The 19,745-nt window shown below is 43.1% G+C and overlaps 2 protein-coding genes across 2 annotated transcripts in view; one reads left to right on the top strand and one right to left on the bottom strand.

Annotated features, from left to right (window-relative positions):
• The window catches only part of LOC106923658 (syntaxin-1B), a 49,825-nt gene that overhangs the window by 10,280 nt on the left and 19,800 nt on the right, over positions 1 to 19,745 (bottom strand). The window contains exons 2-5 of the mRNA XM_088007826.1: positions 16,427 to 16,501; positions 15,915 to 16,014; positions 11,056 to 11,130; positions 831 to 904 (exon numbers count right to left, since the gene is read on the bottom strand). Of these exons, the coding sequence (XP_087863952.1) occupies positions 831 to 904; positions 11,056 to 11,130; positions 15,915 to 16,014; positions 16,427 to 16,501 (324 nt within the window). The remainder of the gene's footprint in view (positions 1 to 830; positions 905 to 11,055; positions 11,131 to 15,914; positions 16,015 to 16,426; positions 16,502 to 19,745) is intronic.
• The window catches only part of LOC148158175 (uncharacterized), a 39,381-nt gene that overhangs the window by 13,110 nt on the left and 6,526 nt on the right, over positions 1 to 19,745 (top strand). The window contains exon 2 of the mRNA XM_088007825.1: positions 974 to 1,102. Within this exon, the coding sequence (XP_087863951.1) occupies positions 974 to 1,102 (129 nt within the window). The remainder of the gene's footprint in view (positions 1 to 973; positions 1,103 to 19,745) is intronic.

The raw sequence follows: 19,745 nt of genomic DNA, 5'->3' as shown, positions 1-19,745 counted from the left end.
TACCTTAAGTTTTTTACCATTATCACACAGCATAATTAAATACTCTACATTGAAACCAAAGAACAAAACCTGTTTCCAGGTCAGCTGATGTGCGTGTTCATCAGTCGGGCCTTAATGTGATCGTGGCATTAAAGCGTCTCCACCAACCTGCCCCTCGAGATTCACAGCTGGATCTGCTGCAGAGCCTCCGGCTACAGTTTTTTTCAGCAGGCATTCAAAGTTTCAGTTTCCATCTTCTGAATGGCCAATCTGTATTATGTACAATTTAGCCAATCAGGACGCAGAACACAATGCACTGTGAAAAAAACTGTACAAAAAAAATATCCGCGAAGCAGCGAGACCGCGAAAGGTGAACCACGTTACAGCGAGGGATGACTGTACTCCTTTCTTCCATTTGCAACGGCCCCAATATGCTGATCCTGCTATCGTTAGTGGCTGCAGTTCCCTTCTTGTCCACTGGGCAGCAGCAGACATGATGGCTGCAGCCAATTGCCGAGCGAGAGAGCATGAGGAAGTGACGTTCAGAAGGAACTTTGAGCAGGAATGAATTAAAAAGCTAAAAAATAATTGTTTTAGTGATAAAGCTGCTCTGTGTGTGTGAGGGTTAGGGTGAGAGGTGAAAGCTGTCGTCTGGCTGTAACATGCGTGTCAGTTTGAACACGTTTAATCAGCAGCAGTCACATGACAAACAAGGACTTCTGCTCTTCGGATTAAACTTTTATCGTTTGCTGACCCGTTCTGGAGAGGTCGACAGTCTGGTTCTGCTACATGACGGGTTTGAATGTGAGAAGGCGCTGTCCAGACCACGACTGGGTCTGGACCCGACCCACCTGTGTCTTACGGATCCGGAGGTCCGCTGATGATCTGTTGAGACCTTCCTCCTGCTCGATGCTCTGCTCAATTGCTGCAGGAACACAAACATGCAGATAATGTTATAAAGTAAACTGTTTAATTCTGTTTTTCTGCTCCACAGGGTGGTTCGGTTCTGACCCGTCTGCAGGTCATTTGTTATCATCCACCATCAACCCGTCTTCATGCACGAGCTCCTCAAACCAAGACAAACCCTGGGTACAACCGAATCATCACAGATTTCTCTACTACGGTGAGTGAGTCTGTAGTGATTGGAGCGTAAAGTAAAAACCTTTCAGGATAAAAATCACAAGTTGCTTCAACAAACACAAAATGAAGCAAAACCAGATTTAAAAAGATGTGCTTTTTCCTTAAACCTTCACTGGCTCATCAGTCTAAGATGACGACCCAAAGCATCCCGCTAAAGCAAAACAGAGAAGGATTAAAGACAACAAGGTGGAGGTTCTGGAGTGGCCTATTCAAAGCCCAGACCTGTTCACAGCTGATCCTCTCGAATCTGACAGAGCTGGAGCAGGTTAACAGGAAGACTGGAGGAAAATGCAGCATGTGTAAAAAGATTGTTCAGTTTCAACTTGAAGTGAAGGAACTGAAATGTGCTCCATCCTCACCACTGCTGCAGCTGCAGCGCTTATTTACCCAGGAGAGCTAGCTTAATTACATCTTCTCACTGAGGATCTCTGTGATCACTGCAGCTTCTAAAGAAACCATCCAGGAGGAAAAGCCTGAACCACATTTGACCAGCGAGACTCTCAGTGAGGTTAACAAGAACAGATTTAAATCTATAACAAGGAAATTAATCTGAAAAGACAATTTACTGAGCCTTTAAATGGTTTCCTGCAATATGCTAATGAGGAGAACATTAGAGAAGAAATTTAACAACTTCTTTGATCATTACTTTATTCCACCAGTGGTGGGCACTGGTAACAAAAAACGTTAGCTGCGTTAGTCCTAAACGCTAATCACAAACATTAGTTCTGCTATCGCTAACACACTACACCAGGGGAGCCCAAAGTGGGTCCTGGGGGCCCGGCATCCTGCATGTTTTAGTTCTAAAATCCATCCATCCATTTTCTAACACCCTTGTCCCTTCGTGGGGTTGGGAGGTGCTGGCGCCTCCAGCTAACGTTCCTGGCGAGAGGCGGGGTCACCCTGGATGGACCAACAAATCTGGCCAAGGAATATTATTATTCTTGAATCTCCTCTTGCTTATGAGTCTAACATAATTTAAGGAAATAAAGTACATAACGCTAAATCTGGTCATTCTATACAATTATTCTTTAGTTGAGAATCGATTTTATAATAAGCAAATGGCAAATAAGTATATTTTAGTTGATAATCGTTTCACTGAGGACAGAAATCAGAGGGGGATATCTCCAATTTAACTGATTTTATTTAAGCAAATCTTCCTAAGTAAATAAGTAAATTTTGTCTTAACATTTCCACAAATGACTAGATCTTAGATGGGCTGTGGCATCATTAAGTATGCATTGTCCCAATTGGAAAACTACTGTACTGCGTCCTTTTATCCTCCAGAAAATTACGCTATAATCACTGCATTATCAACTGTGGTCCAACTGATACAAAAAATATATATAAATATAGGTAGAGTTGTGAATTTTCAGTGCCTAACAAGTGCAGACATGAAAAAATACTCATTTAAATATCCAAGACCATAAGTTTTAATTGACTCTCATTAAAATGTGACTATTGTGTCACCTGGAACGGGGCAAAGAGTTGAGACAGAAAGAAATTACTGTCACCACTTTACAGAATATCTGAGTTGATAAATATCTCATAAGTTGTTAGAGTGTGTGTGTGTGTGTGTGTGTGTGTGTGTGTGTGTTCTTGTCTTGCTGCATTTTGGGGTCGGTGTGTCAGTTTACCTGCACTGTGGGGACAAACGGTCTCAGGAGTTTCCTTAATGAATATCATTACCTGTGTGCAGAAATGTTCAGTGTTCAGCAGTGAGGGGTGGTGGGAGTCAATGTCATGTCCTGATATTTTCCTCAAAGGATTGTTTGTGTGCGTTTTCTGGCCCGTGGCCTGGCAGCGCCCTGCTGGATCCACGATGACTCAGCAGTATCACACCACCAATGGTCTGCGTGTGTGTGTGTGTGTGTGTGTGTGTGTGTATGTGTGTGTGCGTGTGCACTGTATTCCTGGGTGTTGTCTTTTTGTATGACAGTGAGATGAAAACTGGGTGAGTAAGCAACAGATTGAGTCCTCGTGTATTTTTGAGGACGTTTAGCCCATTTAGCTGAAAAAAAACTGATGTATGCTTATTTGTTCTTATGCAAGAGTCTCTCCCAGATTATAAGAACTCAGCAGAACTGCAGTGAAACTATATAAAAAAAACAACCTACAATTTAGACTGCATTGTTGTGGAAAACTGAAAAATACATCAAATTACAACTATCACTTCAACATTAGTGATTAAAACAGTCGTGGTAAAAAAGAAAATTCAATGTCTTTCATGTGCAGGGTAAAAATTAAATGGATCTAAAAACTTTTAAATGTTGCAAGTATACAAAAAGACAACAGAGTTTATATGGTAATTATTTAATTAGACAATGATGAAGCTTAAAGTCTGTCCTCACTGTTTTCCTGGGACTTGAGAGTGAAAGTGGCAGCCAAGAGCTGCAGATCAAATGCATTGAATAAGTGATCATCTTCAGTGTGATCACCTCTATAAAAGGAAGAGTTCTGGCAGCAAACAACGCCAAACTGGGCAGGCATCAGCAAGGAGCAAATGTGGCTGCTCATCAATCTGGAAGAGTTATGAAGCCATTTCTAGTCATCTGAAGTCTGTCGTCGAACACAGAGAAAGATTATTCACAAGCTGAAAACATTTAAAGAGTTGCCAATCAATTTGCTGCAAAGTATTTCTTGTCCACTTCACTCTGACCTAAACACTTCTTGAAGAATAAGAGACAAATAAAGAAATGGACAAACCAGCGGACTTGCTAAAGGAAATTTTACACTGTAGTGTTAAAAATTATTTTTCTTGTCACACTTAAATATTTCAGATTATGAAGTGGCTTTTAATTATGAATTATAATTGTAAAAAGCTTAACGAAACAACCTGGCCCTGTGTGAAAGAATAATTTTCCTTAAATCTAATACTTTGTGATAACTGGAGTCTTTTACATGCCTGAGGTTGAAATTTGACCCACTCTGGTTTGCCGGATTGTTTTAATTAGAGGCGGAACTCAAAAACTTTAGTTGTTGCTAAATGATTATAATTTATATATATATTAGTTAATAATAGACATGTTGGCTCATTAACTAAGACAGATATTGATTTTAACTGAAGCACAGTACAAAATAAATCTGATTAGTTGAGTTAAACCTTTTAACGCGTTAACATGTGTGTAACAAATTAATCTGAATTATGACCTTAGTTTTAATTTTGCAGCATTGCATGTTTTTAGTGTGAAATGTTTAAACTCACCATGTTATGCCAAGATGTGGAAAGTTAGACTTTGATCATGTGGTGCATACAATTATAAATTCATATAACAATCAAATCTGAGCACAGTTATGCTGACATTTTCTAAAACAATTTAATTCATGAAACACTTAATTTGCAATTTTAAAAATTTTAATTCTTAGTTTCTTTAAACTTTTCTTAAATGTGTTTGGTTTCTCTCTCATAAGTGCCATTTTATAAATCAGGTGTTGCTTAATCAGCAGACTGGACTTGGATGTAATTGTGCAGTTAGACATAAAAACATAGAATTAAGTAATTATGAGGTTTTTCCATCAGTTAATGTTTGGCCACCCAGTGAGGAAAGGTCATATCGATCGCTGCAGTTCCCCATCTTTCTAAGGTGCCATTATTTGGGGTTTTAGTATCAAGATACATGTTTTTATTAAAATGTATCCATCATTAGTTGGGATGTTTGACTTTGTCTTGAAATCAAATATTGACCTTTGAACGTGAAGGTATAGAATCGCTAGCTTTGTTTCCATTAACCACAATATTCCCCCAAATAAAAATTACGAAAATAAATTTGCTAAATGGAAAAAACAAATTTTGGAAAAACTCAAGTTTTCTAATAAAATTTTTGCTCTATGATGAGGTGGCTTTTCAGCCATATCAAAATAAAGTATTTCATGAAAATAAAACAGAAACACTTGTTTTGCATCATACGAGTCACGTGATCAACAACAGGATGTTACCACTGGCAAAAACCACAAAGAAGATGACAGGAAGTAGAAGGATGTAAATGGTTTTTGTTGCTCCACCAGAGCTTTCACAGCATCACACAGTTAATAAAAAGTTGTGTCATTCCAACATATCGCCTGTAAAATGGCTGACTACAATTTCCCCAAAATGCTGCATACGTAGCTGCACCCCAGTAGGCTGCGCTTGCCGCTCCAGCACCTGAATGAGGTGCCAGCATTTCCTCTGATTGGCTGATAGATGAGTGTTGAATTATGTATATATGTCATAACTATTTACACTCGTTGCTGCCATGATGTTTAATGACTTATTGCATTAACAAGCTTATTCACGTGTGATTTTAATGTTTCTTATTTAATGCACAATTGCAAAATTGTGTTTGTTCGACATTAGTGGAATATTGACAAAGATTTGCACACATTTGTAATGGGAATGCAGCTTATGTTTAATTTGTCAGTAAAAAGTTCATTGTGTCTGTTGTAAAAACCTTGCAACTTCACAGCCAGCTGGACAGACATGCTGATGATCCCTGCAGGCGGAGCAGAGAGCGCTGCGCCTGTCCTCAGGGTTCAGATCTACAGTAAGAGGTGCTGCAGAGATCCTGTCTGTGTGGGGACAATAACACTCTGCTGCCTCATGGGGATTCCAATTATAGCTTCATCGCAGCTATTCTCAGTCTGCATATGTACAGTGTGTGTGTGTGTGTGTGTGGGGGGGGGTAGTCCATCTTCTGGCTGTGCACATTAAAGCAGGGATGTCCTTGAACCTTCAGCATGAACCTGGTGCTGCAGCAGCAGCCGCTCTCTGTGCTTCTGTAGCTTTAAGCTCGTTGGCTTGTCTTCCTCTCTGTGTGTTTGTGTTGCTGTCACAGTGATTATAGCTTGATAAATCGCTGCTACCGTTTCTGAATATTTTCATCTTCTGACGCAGCTGAAGGTCGACACTTGTGCTCATCCTCAGAGCAGAAATTTTCTTGAACTCACAAATAATACCTGCATGATGCAGCCGCTATAAAGCAATCATTTCTGTTTTAAAGAGAAGTAAAAAATTTATTCTTATTTCAGCCTAAAATATCTTGGCTACTTTTAATCTTACCAATTAATGTACCAGAAAATATACACAGGACATGTGTAGCACACACAAGGGCGTAGGAACCCTAACCCATGGGGAACACATATCAGAAACCTGACAGATCCATAAACAACTTGAACAGAAATGTGTCATGATGTCATCAACGCGTTACTCTAATAAACCCCTTTTGTTTCAGTAACCAGTAATCTAACGCATTACTATTTACAATCCAATAATCAAAGTTATGCATCCAAGTCACTGTGTTACTATATTTGTTGTTTTATTTAGGGAAAATTTATTGTTGTTTTCCTCTTTTTCCTTGGGCAGTGATGTCACAAACGTAAACAATGGACAGAAAAGAGAGATGCACATTTTCCAGCTGATGGATGAATTTTTCATTGAGTAATCAAGTTACTTTTTCAAAGTCACTATGCCATGAAAACCGATATATATCATGGCATCAGTTCTCATATATATATATATATATATATATATATATATATATATATATATATATATATATATATATATATATATATATATATAAATTCCCTTCTCACCCTCCGCGGGTGATCTCTCTCTCTCTCTCTCCTCCAGTATCTTGGCTGTGCCTAGAACTGCACATTTCTGGACTGAGATGTCTGATGTTGTTCCTGGGATCTGTTTGAGCCACTGCTCCAGTTTGGGGGTGACTGCCCCGAGGGCCCCGATGACCACAGGCACCACTGTGGTCTTCACCTTCCAGGCCTTCTCCAGTTCCTCTCTGAGGCCCTGGTATTTCTCCAGTTTCTCATGCTCCTTTTTCCTGATGTTGTGGTCACTTGGTATTGCTACATCCACCACAACGGCTTTCCTCTGTTCTTTATCCACCACCACAATGTCCGGTTGGTTCACCATTACCATCTTGTCTGTCTGGATCTGGAAGTCCCACAGGATCTTAGCTCGGTCATTCTCCACCACCTTTGGGGGTGTTCCCCACTTTGATCTCGGGACTTCCAGTCCATATTCTGCACAGATGTTCCTGTACACTATGCCCGCCACTTGGTTATGTCGTTCCATGTACGCTTTCCCTGCCAGCATCTTGCACCCTGCTGTTATGTGCTGGACTGTCTCAGAGGCCTCCTTGCACAACCTACACCTTGGGTCTTGTCTGGTGTGGTAGATCTGAGCCTTTATTGCTCTGGTGTTTAGGGCCTGTTCCTGGGCGGCCAGGATGAGGGCCTCTGTGCTGTCCTTGAGTCCAGCTTTCTCCAGCCATTGGTAGGATTCCTCTCTGTGTGTTTGTGTAGGATTTCCTGAGACAGTCATTTTAAGGATGCTTAATGGTTCCCCAAAAACGATAAAAAGTCGGGCATTATCATCAATCAATAAAATCCCCACGGGCCAATCTTGAAGATTGGACTTTATGCTGCTGAGACTTAGCTTTTGTCAACAACTCAGAGGCGGAAGTGAGAGCTCCGCGCAATGCAAATGAAGTCCCGGCCGGAACACGGTGCGCTAACAAATAAAACATAAATTAACGAAGCTTCGAGGCAGGTAAATTTTCCTCGAGGAATTTTAGTAATCGAGGTACTGGAATCATTCGAGGAATCGTTTCAGCCCTACAATGAACTGATATACAACTCAGAGGACCACAGCAACCTCCCTGAACAAGCCCCGGTAACCATCACTGTGGCAGATGTCCAAGAAAGAGTCTCGGGTATGAAAAACTGGACAGCACCAGGGCCTGACATGATCCATGCCTACTGGCTAAAGAAACTCACTGCCCTCCATGAGCGACTGGCAGCTCAACTGAACCAGCTGCTACAGAATGGGACTCACCCTGAATGGTTAACTGAAGGGCGCACAATCCTGATCCAGAAGGATCCCTCAAAGGGTTCAGTCCCATCCAACTATCGGCCAATAACCTGTCTCTCTACAACATGGAAGCTCATGTCAGGCATCATAGCGGCTAAGATAAGCGGACACATGGATAAATACATGAGCACGGCACAGAAGGGCATCGGCATAAATAGTAGAGGAGCCAAACACCAACTCCTTGTAGACCACACAGTCGCCCGAGACTGCAAAACCCGACACACCAACCTGTGCACCGCTTGGATTGATTACAAGAAAGCCTATGACTCAATGCCACACACCTGGATCATTGAATGCTTAGAGATGTACAACATCAATAGGACTCTAAGAGCCTTCATTGCAAACTCGATGGGGCTGTGGAAAACCACCCTTGAAGCCAACTGCAAACCGCTTGCACAAGTGTCCATCAAATGTGGCATATACCAAGGAGATGCTCTGTCCCCACTGCTGTTCTGCATAGGCCTGAACCCCCTCAGCCAAATCATCAACAAGACCTGGCAACGGATACCGACTCAAGAATGGGGCCACAATCAGTCACCTCCTCTACATGGATGACATCAAGCTGTACGCCAAGAGCGAGCGAGACATCGACTCACTGATCCACACCACCAGGATCTACAGCACTGACATTGGGATGTCATTCGGACTAGAGAAGTGTGGCCGGATGGTTACAAAGAGAGGGAAGGTCGTCCGCACAGAAGGGGTCTCACTCCCAGAGGGAACGATAGCAGACATAGAGCACAGCTACAAGTACCTGGGAATACCACAAGCAAATGGCAACCTCGATGAGGTCACAAGGAAAGGAGCCACAGCCAAATACCTCCAACGAATAAGGCAAGTCCTGAGAAGCCAGCTCAATGGCAAGAACAAGATCCGTGCAATAAACAGCTATGCCTTACCAGTAATCAGATACCCTGCCGGAATAATTAGCTGGCCAATGGAAGAGATGAAGGCCACGGATGTTAAGACTCGGAAGCTACTAACCATGCATGGAGGGTTCCACCCCAAATCCAGCACCCTGAGACTGTACACGAGCCGTAAGGAAGGAGGCAGAGGACTAGTGAGTGTGAGAGCCACTGTCCAGGATGAAACATCTAAGATCCATAAATACATCAAGGACAAAGCCTCAACGGACGATGTGCTCAGCGAATGTCTCAGGCAATGGGGAACAGAGGACGAGGTGCTGGAGGAACCATCATGGGAAGACAAGCCCCTACATGGGATGTACCACCGACAAATAACTGAAGTGGCTGATATCAGGAAATCCTACCAATGGCTGGAGAAAGCTGGACTCAAGGACAGCACGGAGGCCCTCATCCTGGCCGCCCAGGAACAGGCCCTAAACACCAGAGCAATAGAAGCTCAGATCTACCACACCAGACAAGACCCAAGGTGTAGGTTGTGCAAGGAGGCCTCTGAGACAGTCCAGCACATAACAGCAGGGTGCAAGATGCTGGCAGGGAAAGCGTACATGGAACGACATAACCAAGTGGCGGGCATAGTGTACAGGAACATCTGTGCAGAATATGGACTGGAAGCCCCGAGGTCAAAATGGGGGACACCCCCAAAGGTGGTGGAGAATGACCGAGCTAAGATCCTGTGGGACTTCCAGATCCAGACAGACAAGATGGTAATGTCGAACCAACCGGACATTGTGGTGGTGGATAAAGAACAGAGGAAAGCCGTTGTGGTGGATGTAGCAATACCAAGTGACCACAACATCAGGAAAAAGGAGCATGAGAAACTGGAGAAATACCAGGGCCTCAGAGAGGAACTGGAGAAGGCCTGGAAGGTGAAGACCACAGTGGTGCCTGTGGTCATCGGGGCCCTCGGGGCAGTCACCCCCAAACTGGAGCAGTGGCTCAAACAGATCCCAGGAACAACATCAGACATCTCAGTCCAGAAATGTGCAGTTCTAGGCACAGCCAAGATACTGGAGGAGAACCTGAAGCTCCCAGGCCTCTGGTAGAGGACCCGAGCTCAGAGGATGAAAGAGACCACCCACGGAGGGTGAGAGGGGAATTTTTTTTTTTTTTTATATATATATATGCAAACAATCATAATTGTTTGCCTACTAAGATTATTTTTTGCTTTGTTGAGCTCCATGTACAAACTCTGAACAATACTCTTCCATTGTAAATATCAATAATGTATTTAACTGAAGTTTGGGAATTATATGCTTCATTTTTGGATTCATGCTTTATGTACACATGGTCAAGCTTCCACTCAAGTCAGGATTTGTTAGCTTGATGCGTAGAACCTTACAAGTCCTGTTTAATACAGGCCAGGTGAACTCGGATGAACTCGGATTTCCTCAAACAGGCTGGAGGTTTGTGGATGGTGAGCTAACAAACGGCTTGGAGTTTGTAATCCCAGCCTGCAGCTGAACTCGTCCTGCGGTGTGGCAGGAGGCTGATGCAGCCCGACTCATCTCACTAAACATGTAAAACGGGCTCCAACACGCTGCAGTCCGCAGACGACGTTTCCTCATGCTTGAACTGATACAAACTCTAAAAATTCTGAAATTATAAGTCATGTTTGGGGCATTAGTTGCGGCTCATTTAGCACAGCTGGTGAGGGACTTGCGTTGTATTTGCAATAATATCAAAGTGCGCTTGGCAACAACTGCTGCAGCAACTTGGAAACACTTTATGGTATTTGGTTTAGCTTAATTTCACACATTTCTATTATTGCCTTTGGATTATTAGAATGCATGCTGCCTGAAAAACAATCCAGTCTGTCATGAATTAGAGCTCCAGTAGATGATGGCAGTCCGTGTTTCAGTATTGCAGTGTAAAAGGCTAACTTGGTGTTCCACTTGCCTGTAAAGTCTGTAAATGATGCTAAAATTACAAACAATGATTCCAACTTTGGTGCATAAAGGAGTGAAGAAGCTGGAGTGTTAAGTTACAGCCCAGCTTCCTGTAACCACTTTGGAAGATGAATTAATTCATTCAGATTCAGAGGAAGATCCGTTCAACCCAAATTAAGATTGAAACAAAATATCCTGATGAGACGAGCAGCTGATCATTGTTCAGTTCCAGCGATTATCAAATGTTTTCTGCTCGTACCTTTTAATTTTGAGCGAACTTTATTGGCTGTCTTCTTGATGTCAGCTGTGAGGTCCTCCAGCTCCTGCTTGGTCTCTGCAGAGAAAAACAGGAAAAAAGAGATGAGATCGTGGCACAAAGATCTCCAACATTTTCAGGGTGAAATCCGTATTTCATTTGAGAAATGATTTATAGTGAGTAGTTTTAGGAACTAGGAACCTGTCCTGACTGATTAAATTCATTTGAAAAGATTTAAAATTGTATTTTTTTCCACAGAAACGTCAGTTAGTTTAGTGATTAACGAGCAGCAGTAGACGCGTCTCGGTTTGTGAGCATTTCTTGTGCATTTGGACCTGCAGAATAAAACTCGGACATGGTTCCTCCCTGAAGCTGTTGGGAGGTTAAAGGTCGCGGAGGAGGAGTGGCATCCTCCCATCGTGTCAGCCATGTTGGAAGGTGGCGCCGGCGAGCGGAGGCTGCAGCAGTGCAGTCAGATTTACGAGCGCTGCAGTGCCTTTCAGCCGCTCTACCTCTGACTCACCCTGCTCCTCGTCTGGCCGCGTCGCTCGGCTGCGGCTCGGAGACCCAGCGGGGCGTAGCTGCAGCGCGGACTGCGGGCTGCCGCTGCGCTCGACCCACTAACGTCTGCCTGGATAAACGTCCTGCGAGGGCGCCCAGGAATTAATCTGGCGTTAAAAATGCAGCAGAGACTGAATCTGATGAGCTGTTTCTGTTTCTGAGCTTTAGACTAATTATTAAACCCATCAGCCTTTTAATGAACATTTCTGTCAGTGACCGTCAAAGAGAAACCAAACTCTGGCAGAAAACCAGCTTTGTGACGCCTCAAACCGCCAGCAGAGCGTTTTAATTGGCTGGTCGTTAACCGATTAGCATTAATGAAGCGGATTGATGAGCAAACCTGCTGTCAGACTTTTATTTTCCCATCAATCAGCAGGTGAGTCATCAGAAATGCAGTTAACACTCATCAATACACTAATGATCAATCAGCAGCGGCTCTCATCAATAACACCAAACATTCTGTCTCTGCTTCTAGCTTTTATTTAACCTCCAGGTGTTTATATTCTCTTACATTTAACTCATCTTGAATCCTTCAATCTCCTTACTTTAATTTGTAAAATTCAGAACTTTTTAGTTAAATTGCAAGAAAATTGTTTCATATCTTAGTTTATTTTATTTTTGCATATAAAAATTTATTTTGACATTCAAAATCATTAAATATTGAAAATTTTTACCTGAATCTGATCGACCTAAAATTCTGGTCGGCCCACAAACTTCAGTCTGTGTTCAGTTGAAATCAACTCTAGTGCTGTTCGAATGCATACTCGAATCAAAAGCAGGAAGTGGACTACAGTGCCGGGCATTCTGGTTAAATACAGCCAAAGCTAACGTGCTAGCCTAGCGCTATCAGGAGAAATGGCTCCTGGTCTTTAGCCTAAAGAGAAATCCTCCAACCGCTAAAATGTGACGCCTCCATTTAGTTTCCATTTGGTGAAGGAGGAAGTTGCTCTCAGTGTCTTCAGAGGTTTTTGTGTCGGGTTTTGTGCAGCGCCCCCACAGGCCAGGAGGGGAACAGGTTGCCATGTCCCGTCTGGTCTGCGGGTTAAAAATTACCGTATTTGCAAAAGTATCCTAAAAGTACTTCTGTTCAGGCAGTTCCAGTTTAATGACAAACCACCAAGTTGTTCAGTTGATCATGATAAAATATACCAAAGAAAACAGATGGTGAGTTTTTAACGCTGATCAATGACAACCGATAGCAAGTGATGAATGAAGTCACGCGAGTTTTAAAACGTCGTTCAGACAAAATACGTTGCATGAATGAGAACTAGTTTATACTTCAGCTGTGAACATGAATGAATCATTTTGACGCAGCTGAACTGAATTTAAAAACAGTCAAGAATGAACTTTGTTTTAAAATATTGATGAATATATTTAGAATAATGTTACAACTGTATTTTTCCATTAAATGAATTTTAACATCTTGACTTAATTTAGTAAAATTCTAAATTAATACAAGTTTTAGAAACGTAATTATTTCATTGTTGCTTTTCAGTCAGCAATTTATTTCATTTACATACATTGGATTTTAGTGACTGTTTATTTAAAAATGAACTGACTAGCTTTTAAATCCAGACTCAAATAACATGAAATAAAAATGTTTGTTTTATGAAGATCTTATTTTTGGGGATCTTCCTCTGGACACAAAGTGTCTGTTTATGCTCTGAAAGGCTGAAGGAAGCTGAGCCTTTAAAAATGTTTACATTCTTTAACTTGAACTCAGATTTAGTTGATGTGATTGAGTGAAGCCAGCAGCTATAATTAAACCGACCGAACAGAGAACAGGATGAACTAAAATGAGATGTTGGGATCCTGAACGGCTGCGGTTTACATCTGTATCTCTCACTACAACTCCCATCATGCATTATTCAGGCTGAAACACGACTTGTTGGCAGCTGAGCGAGCTGACCCAGAACGGAGCAGGAAGCAGGAGAGGGAAGAGCGAAGAGACGAGTTTCCACCGCGAGGAGGAACGTCCACTCCGATAAACGTCGACTGATGTCTCACTTTGGGTTTTTATCACCCAGATCAAAGTCTGTGCGCTAACTTCCCGAAGCTAATAAAACGCTTCCAGGATGGGAATACCACTGAACAAAAACCAGGAATGTTTCTGTTCACGTCATCAGAAATGTTGGGTTGAAATCAAACATTATGACAAATTTCATGTTTCAGTTTTCTTAAACCGAAAAACATTTTTACAGTCGGTTTTTTCCTCACTGAATAAATACTCAAAACATTTCTGAGATTATTCTGCAGCAGTTTTGACACATTGACATTCTGGATCTGATGGATGGTGCAGCGATTCACGTTCTGGTCAGAAGCTACAACTGTCACTCTGAACTCACCCAGGGGTTTTTCTAAAATACATCAAGTCTCTACATTTATTAAATATGTTTACAGTGACATAAATGAGGCTAAGAGCTGACAGAGGTCAGAGGTCATTTCATTTATATCTCATCAACGTTAAACTGGTGCTGGAGTCTTTCAAGAGCAGACACATTTTGAAGTGGAGTTAGCGCTGTAGCATTAGCTTCTCCTAAATGTCATGTTGGTGTAACGCTTTAGCATTAGCTGTGCTAATGTTTATGATTAGTGGTTTGCAGTTAGTGCAGCTAACGTTAGCTAGTGATGTCTCCCCACATTATAATTCTTAAAGCGATAATCAAATACTCGATACAGAATCAAATATTTTTCAAATTAAAGTTCACAAAACAGCTAAGAAAATTAACGATTTATAATTTATCCAGACAAATTCATTTAGCGAAAGCTTAGTGCGCTAAATATTTTTAGGGTAAGCAAAAATGCTAACGTGCTAAGCTAAATGTTAGCTGCATTAGTGTGCCAACCACAGGTTTTGTTATTGGAGATGGATCTTGATGTCATTTGCAGTATTGATGAAATGTTTTTCTTTCTTTAAACCTTGTCCTTCAGACTGATTATTCAGTCGATATGAAGCCGCTGATGGCCTCCCGGCTTTCCAGCCTCAGTAGAAACTTTTTCCTCCAACTATAATTAAAACTCCCAACATGAACCAATGCAGAGCTAAAGGTCGTTACTCACATGAGGCCAACCTGGGTGTCTCCTCCGAGCTTAATGTCACGTCATGCAGTTTAAAAAGCAGGATCATGCAGACGGGAAGAAAAGAAACACGGAACAGATGGAAAACAAACAGAACGTCATTTATCATGCAGAAGAAACGAAATCACATGAAGAAAACATGCAGGAGGAAAACACCAAACTCATCAGGACAGTTTTCTCTTAACATGTCGGGTTTCTGGCTCCGACCGACCCAGAAACGTCCAGAACCGGACTCGGTCTGAACATCGAGCCGTTTGCTGTGGACCGGGCAGCTGAGTCAGAGCCGGCCGGGTCGGACCGGGTCGGACACGGTGCTGGGAGCTCAGGACCCGTTTAACGGGATGGGGCTTTCAGAACCTTCCGTCTGTGTTTACGACCTGAGATGGTCTCTGTCTGGTCCCAGAACCAGGCTGCAGGTGTTTAAAACCTTCTGGAGCCAGATACCTGTCGGAACCAGAACCAGTCCTGCTTCGGGTCTGAGGTTAGCAGCACAGGACGGAGGGATGAAGTGTGACAGGACGCTCCCAAGGAGCCAATCAGGAAGCTGGATAAGTTCTGACATCACCGGATCGGGAATGTTTACCTGCGAACCGGACCGATGGATCAGGAAAAGGGAAAGATCGGGAATAACGCAACAGGACTCTGCTGACCTGGATGGGATCATTCGGACCTTTGTCATGAAGAACTAAGTTACTATAACACGGATCTGTGGCCCAGCAGGATTTACAGCGATTGGTTTCTGCTGATCGGATCGATGGAATCAGGAGAAACCGGGCCACTGAACCCAAACATCAACGGAGCGAAGCAGAGATCCGTCCCTGCTCCGCTCACTGAGGAACCAGCAGCTCTTTGGGAATCGCCACGTTGGAGCTGAAATCTGGTTCATGTCTGATGGATGTTTGGGATTTTTCCGACTCAGCTGGAGGAACGGGAACGCCGAGTGTCTGCGTCACAGACTTCCTGCTGCGGGAAACATCCGGGAATAAAATCTGCAGCTTGTCGGACATTCTGGACCCGAGGCTGAGCTGCAGCCGACAGCGAAAACGGGTCGGCTTGGTGGTCCGGACTCAAAGCCCAAAGGTCATCCGGCGGCCATGTGACCCTCCTTTCGCACCGTCTGAGCCCGGTTCTGCAGAACCGGGCCCAGCTGTGTTATTCCACGCTGGACCCGACCAGAACTCTGTGGACGTGCAGATGTTAGCAGAGGGAAGAGGGCGGCTTACTTTCGTCAGGGTTCGGCGCGGCCAGGATGGCGCTGTGCTGCTTCTTCACCTGCTCCACGTCCTCGGACAGCTTCTCTATGCAGCCTCGGATCTCCTCCACCTGAACGGGACGGACAGCTTCCTTAACATGAATTACTTTAAACATCTGGAGTGAGAAAAGTCCATTTCTTCTGTTTGACCGGTGCTGGAGGTATTGTTAGTGATAAAATGATTCCCACATCATCCCAAGGCTGAAATAGATTAACATCATTCCAGCAGTATCCTAGTTTATCCAGAGTTATTGGAATCAAACCACTTTATCTGAATAGCAGGATTATTTGATGTTGATGTAATTTAATCTGAAAATTATCTCACTTTCATTCAGAAACTATCCTGTTTTTGTGGTGTTAGCTTAGCATAATGCTGGCCCAACCTGACCTCTACAAAGAGTTATTGTTACCTGAACCTTTTCTCAGTGTTGGGCTGCAGCTGGTTGCCTTGGTGATGCACCTGTCCGTGTTTCTGGGTCTCACCTGTTCAAAGAACTCGTCCATGAAGTGGTCCCTGTCGACTTGCACCACCTCTTCATCATCATCGCTGTCCTTAGCCTGTGGACACAAAGAGGATGAAGGTGAGTCTCTGAGCACCTGTGATTGGCTCCCTGGTGAAATAAAATCAGTGACGTCACGACAGACGAAGACGAGTTTAAGCCAATTAAAGCTGCGAACTGGATGGATGGCCAATCACAGCTTGTCTTTCTGCGTGTCGTTTGTCCTGAACTCACATCAGTTTAATTTCCATCAGCTGGATTTATTCCTGTCAATATGTCGGCAGACTCCGCCTCCAGAGAAATCTGTCCTTAAAATCTTTTTCTCTGTCGAGCCTCAAACCTCTGAACTGGATTTAATGGATCCATATTTCAAACATCTGATGGGATGATCCATGAAGTCGATAAGTGAGTCTGGGGAGAAGCTCACTGCTGGAAACGCTGAATAATTAAACATGTGAAAGGACAGCAGGTCAGAGGATCCTGGTGCTTCCAGAAAACCAGTTCAGCAAACTGGCCACTGATCTTTCAGGGTCTTGATGTTCTGGTTCTGACTCCTTAGATTTGTTGACCAGCTGCTGGTTTGGAGCCTCAGCTCAAACCCGTTTTACTCTGAATTTGCTCAGAAACGAGCTGAAAACATGGCGGCCTCTGAGGATCAGGGACAGCGATCAGACGGCTGCTGTCCGCTGATGAAGTCCAACCAGGTTCCTCCGTCAGACAACCAGCTGTGTGTCGGGTCACCTGGAGATTATCAGCTGGGACAGAGGAGCAAGGCCTGATGGGAAATATTTCCCCTCCTTGACGGGTATTTATCGACCTGAACAGAACCAATAGGTTTGTCCCAACGATCAGAAGCAAACCGGGTTGAAAGCAGATGGAGCTGAACTGGGTCAGACCGGGCCACTAGCAGAATGTTCTGCTGAGGTTTTAGGTTTTACTGGAGCTTTTTTCAGTTGTATCTTACAGAATCTAACTGGATCTACATGGGCTCACTGGTTCTGAATGTATCTGTCCTTCAGCAAACATCGTCCCCAATCCCACTCAATCCATTTCATTCCAACCAGTCAGCATCAGACTCAGATAACGTCTCATTCAAGCCGTTTCTAAGGATCTCTGTAGATTTCTTCAGAGATCCTTAACTGAACCAGAAGCTCAGAACCGACCCAGACGGCTGCTAGTGAAACCTGAACAGATTTTTGATCTAAATCTTTTTTTTTCATCGGGTCTTTTAGTTCTCAGGTCTGTAACGGGGCAGGTTCAAGGTTCCTGGTTCATGTTGGTGTTCAATGTTCACTTCAGGTAGAAACAGAACAGGGATTTTCTGGGTTGAGTAGAAACCTTCAGCGAAGCAGCAAAGCGAGTTTTACTGCATCATGCTGTGCAGAGCAGAGTGCCAACATGCCTGCAGCTGGGCGTCCGATCTGCAGATGGTTTGTCGTTCCTGATCGCTTGGGGCCAAAATGCAGCTCATCTGAAACTGGGTCGTTCTACTTCTTCAATTCACAGCTTTAAAAATAATGACTAACGAGCTGCAGATCTGCAGGCGGCGCCGACTCCTCCATCATTCCTGCCACAGGCAGCAGGTTTTAACGGAAATGACTCAACATGGGGCGCCGACGTCCGACTCCTTAAAATGTCCAGCTTTCTGTCCTCGGACTGTTCTAGCCGTCAGTCCAAAACCTTCTGGGTTTGGATCTGGTTTCAGGGTTCAGTTTGGGTCGGGCTTCAGGGCCAGAAAACGCAGCAGCGTGTCATCGAGTGTCTGACTCAGACAGGGTCCCTGAAGGCACCGCGGGCCCCTCCCGGTGGAAATCCTCCGCAGACGAAGTGACGGCAGAGGACTCGATAACCTCCAGAGAATCAGCTGATCTGAGAGACTGCAGGAGATGGACCAGACCGATACCGCCTCAGATAAACAGCAGTGCCATCAGGAGAATTAGGTTAGAGGAAAAACTCCACGCAAAATATAAAAACCAAACATGCAAAAAAAATAAGACCAGAACGGTTAACCAGAAAAATATAAGAATCCCAGAATCAGAAGGAAAAAAATAACTAAACCTAAACATTTAAAATTTAATATCAACAATAAAAAAAAATTACAATAATTTATAAAAATACAAATAACTGAAATATGAGATTTAGCAAAAATAAATCTGCATATAAAAATAGTCAATGAATCAATAGTAAAAAACTATTCACCATAAAATTAAGCTCCATAAAACCAACCAAAACTGAAGCTGAGATTTATCATTATAATTAAAATAAAACTCAAACTCAGTTAAATAAAAACATTCTGAAAGTGGAATAAAACGGCTGACCAAACCAGACCGAGAACCAGAACCGAGCCGCAGCACATAAAGCCACAAGTGGCCCAGTTCTGCAGAACGTCTGGCCCGTTTGTAAAGACTCTGCACCACCTGATGGGGGCGCTGCTGCAGGCTCTACTGACCCTGATGGGTTCAAATCTGGTACCTCTGGGAACTGCAACAACCAGAACAACACGGTTCTGTCTAAATCCAGGATTTAGACAGAACCGCTCGGATTAATATCTGAAGACGATTCCATAGCAGCAGACAGCGAGAGGGAGGATGATGATGATGATGGAGGAAGCTCAGACTGGACCTGCTGGATCTGGTTCTGTCAGTGATTTAAGTGATTAAAGTTTTTCTTCTTTTAATCACTAAGTAGAGCTGAACATTAACGCATTAATTTCAATTAATTAATTTAGAAAAATGAAATGAATCAAAAAAATTTTAACAAACAAAAGTTCCAGCAGGAACCTTTGTATTGCTGTGTTTCTGGTGGGACCGTAAATCTGACGCACAAGCAATTCCTGATCAGATGAGCCCTTTTTGGTTCTGGTTCTCCGGAGCAAATCTGGAAAAATCCTCCAAGTTAAACTGGGATTATGGAAAAACAGGAAACGGATCAGAGTGATGACCGGGTCGGGTAAAGTCCGGCTTCCTGTGACCCGGTTCTGATGGATCGGGTTCATCACAGCTGCAGCCTAAAAGCTGCTGCTGTTCATAGGAGAAATGGTTTCATTTTTTTCTACATTTCCACTGATGTTCTGTTAAAATCTTAAACTTTTTCCACGACGGAGAGAAAATGTTTGAAAATGAATAAAGTGAATTAAAACTACAGCTTTTCTATTCTCATCAAAGTCTAAGGTTTCCTCCAACATTTTCTAAGAGAAAAGTTTCTTCCTGAAACAGAAATCTTCCGTTTTAAAAAAGGTTTATCTCCTGGTGGATTTAATAAAAGGATCTTAAATCATCTTCTGCAGGAATAAATATAATCAG

The sequence above is a fragment of the Poecilia mexicana genome, unplaced genomic scaffold (genome assembly GCF_051168715.1).
Source record: "Poecilia mexicana isolate PSO_F unplaced genomic scaffold, ASM5116871v1 scaffold_8, whole genome shotgun sequence".
NCBI lineage: Eukaryota > Metazoa > Chordata > Actinopteri > Cyprinodontiformes > Poeciliidae > Poecilia > Poecilia mexicana.
This window is presented reverse-complemented; position numbering and strand designations above follow the sequence as displayed.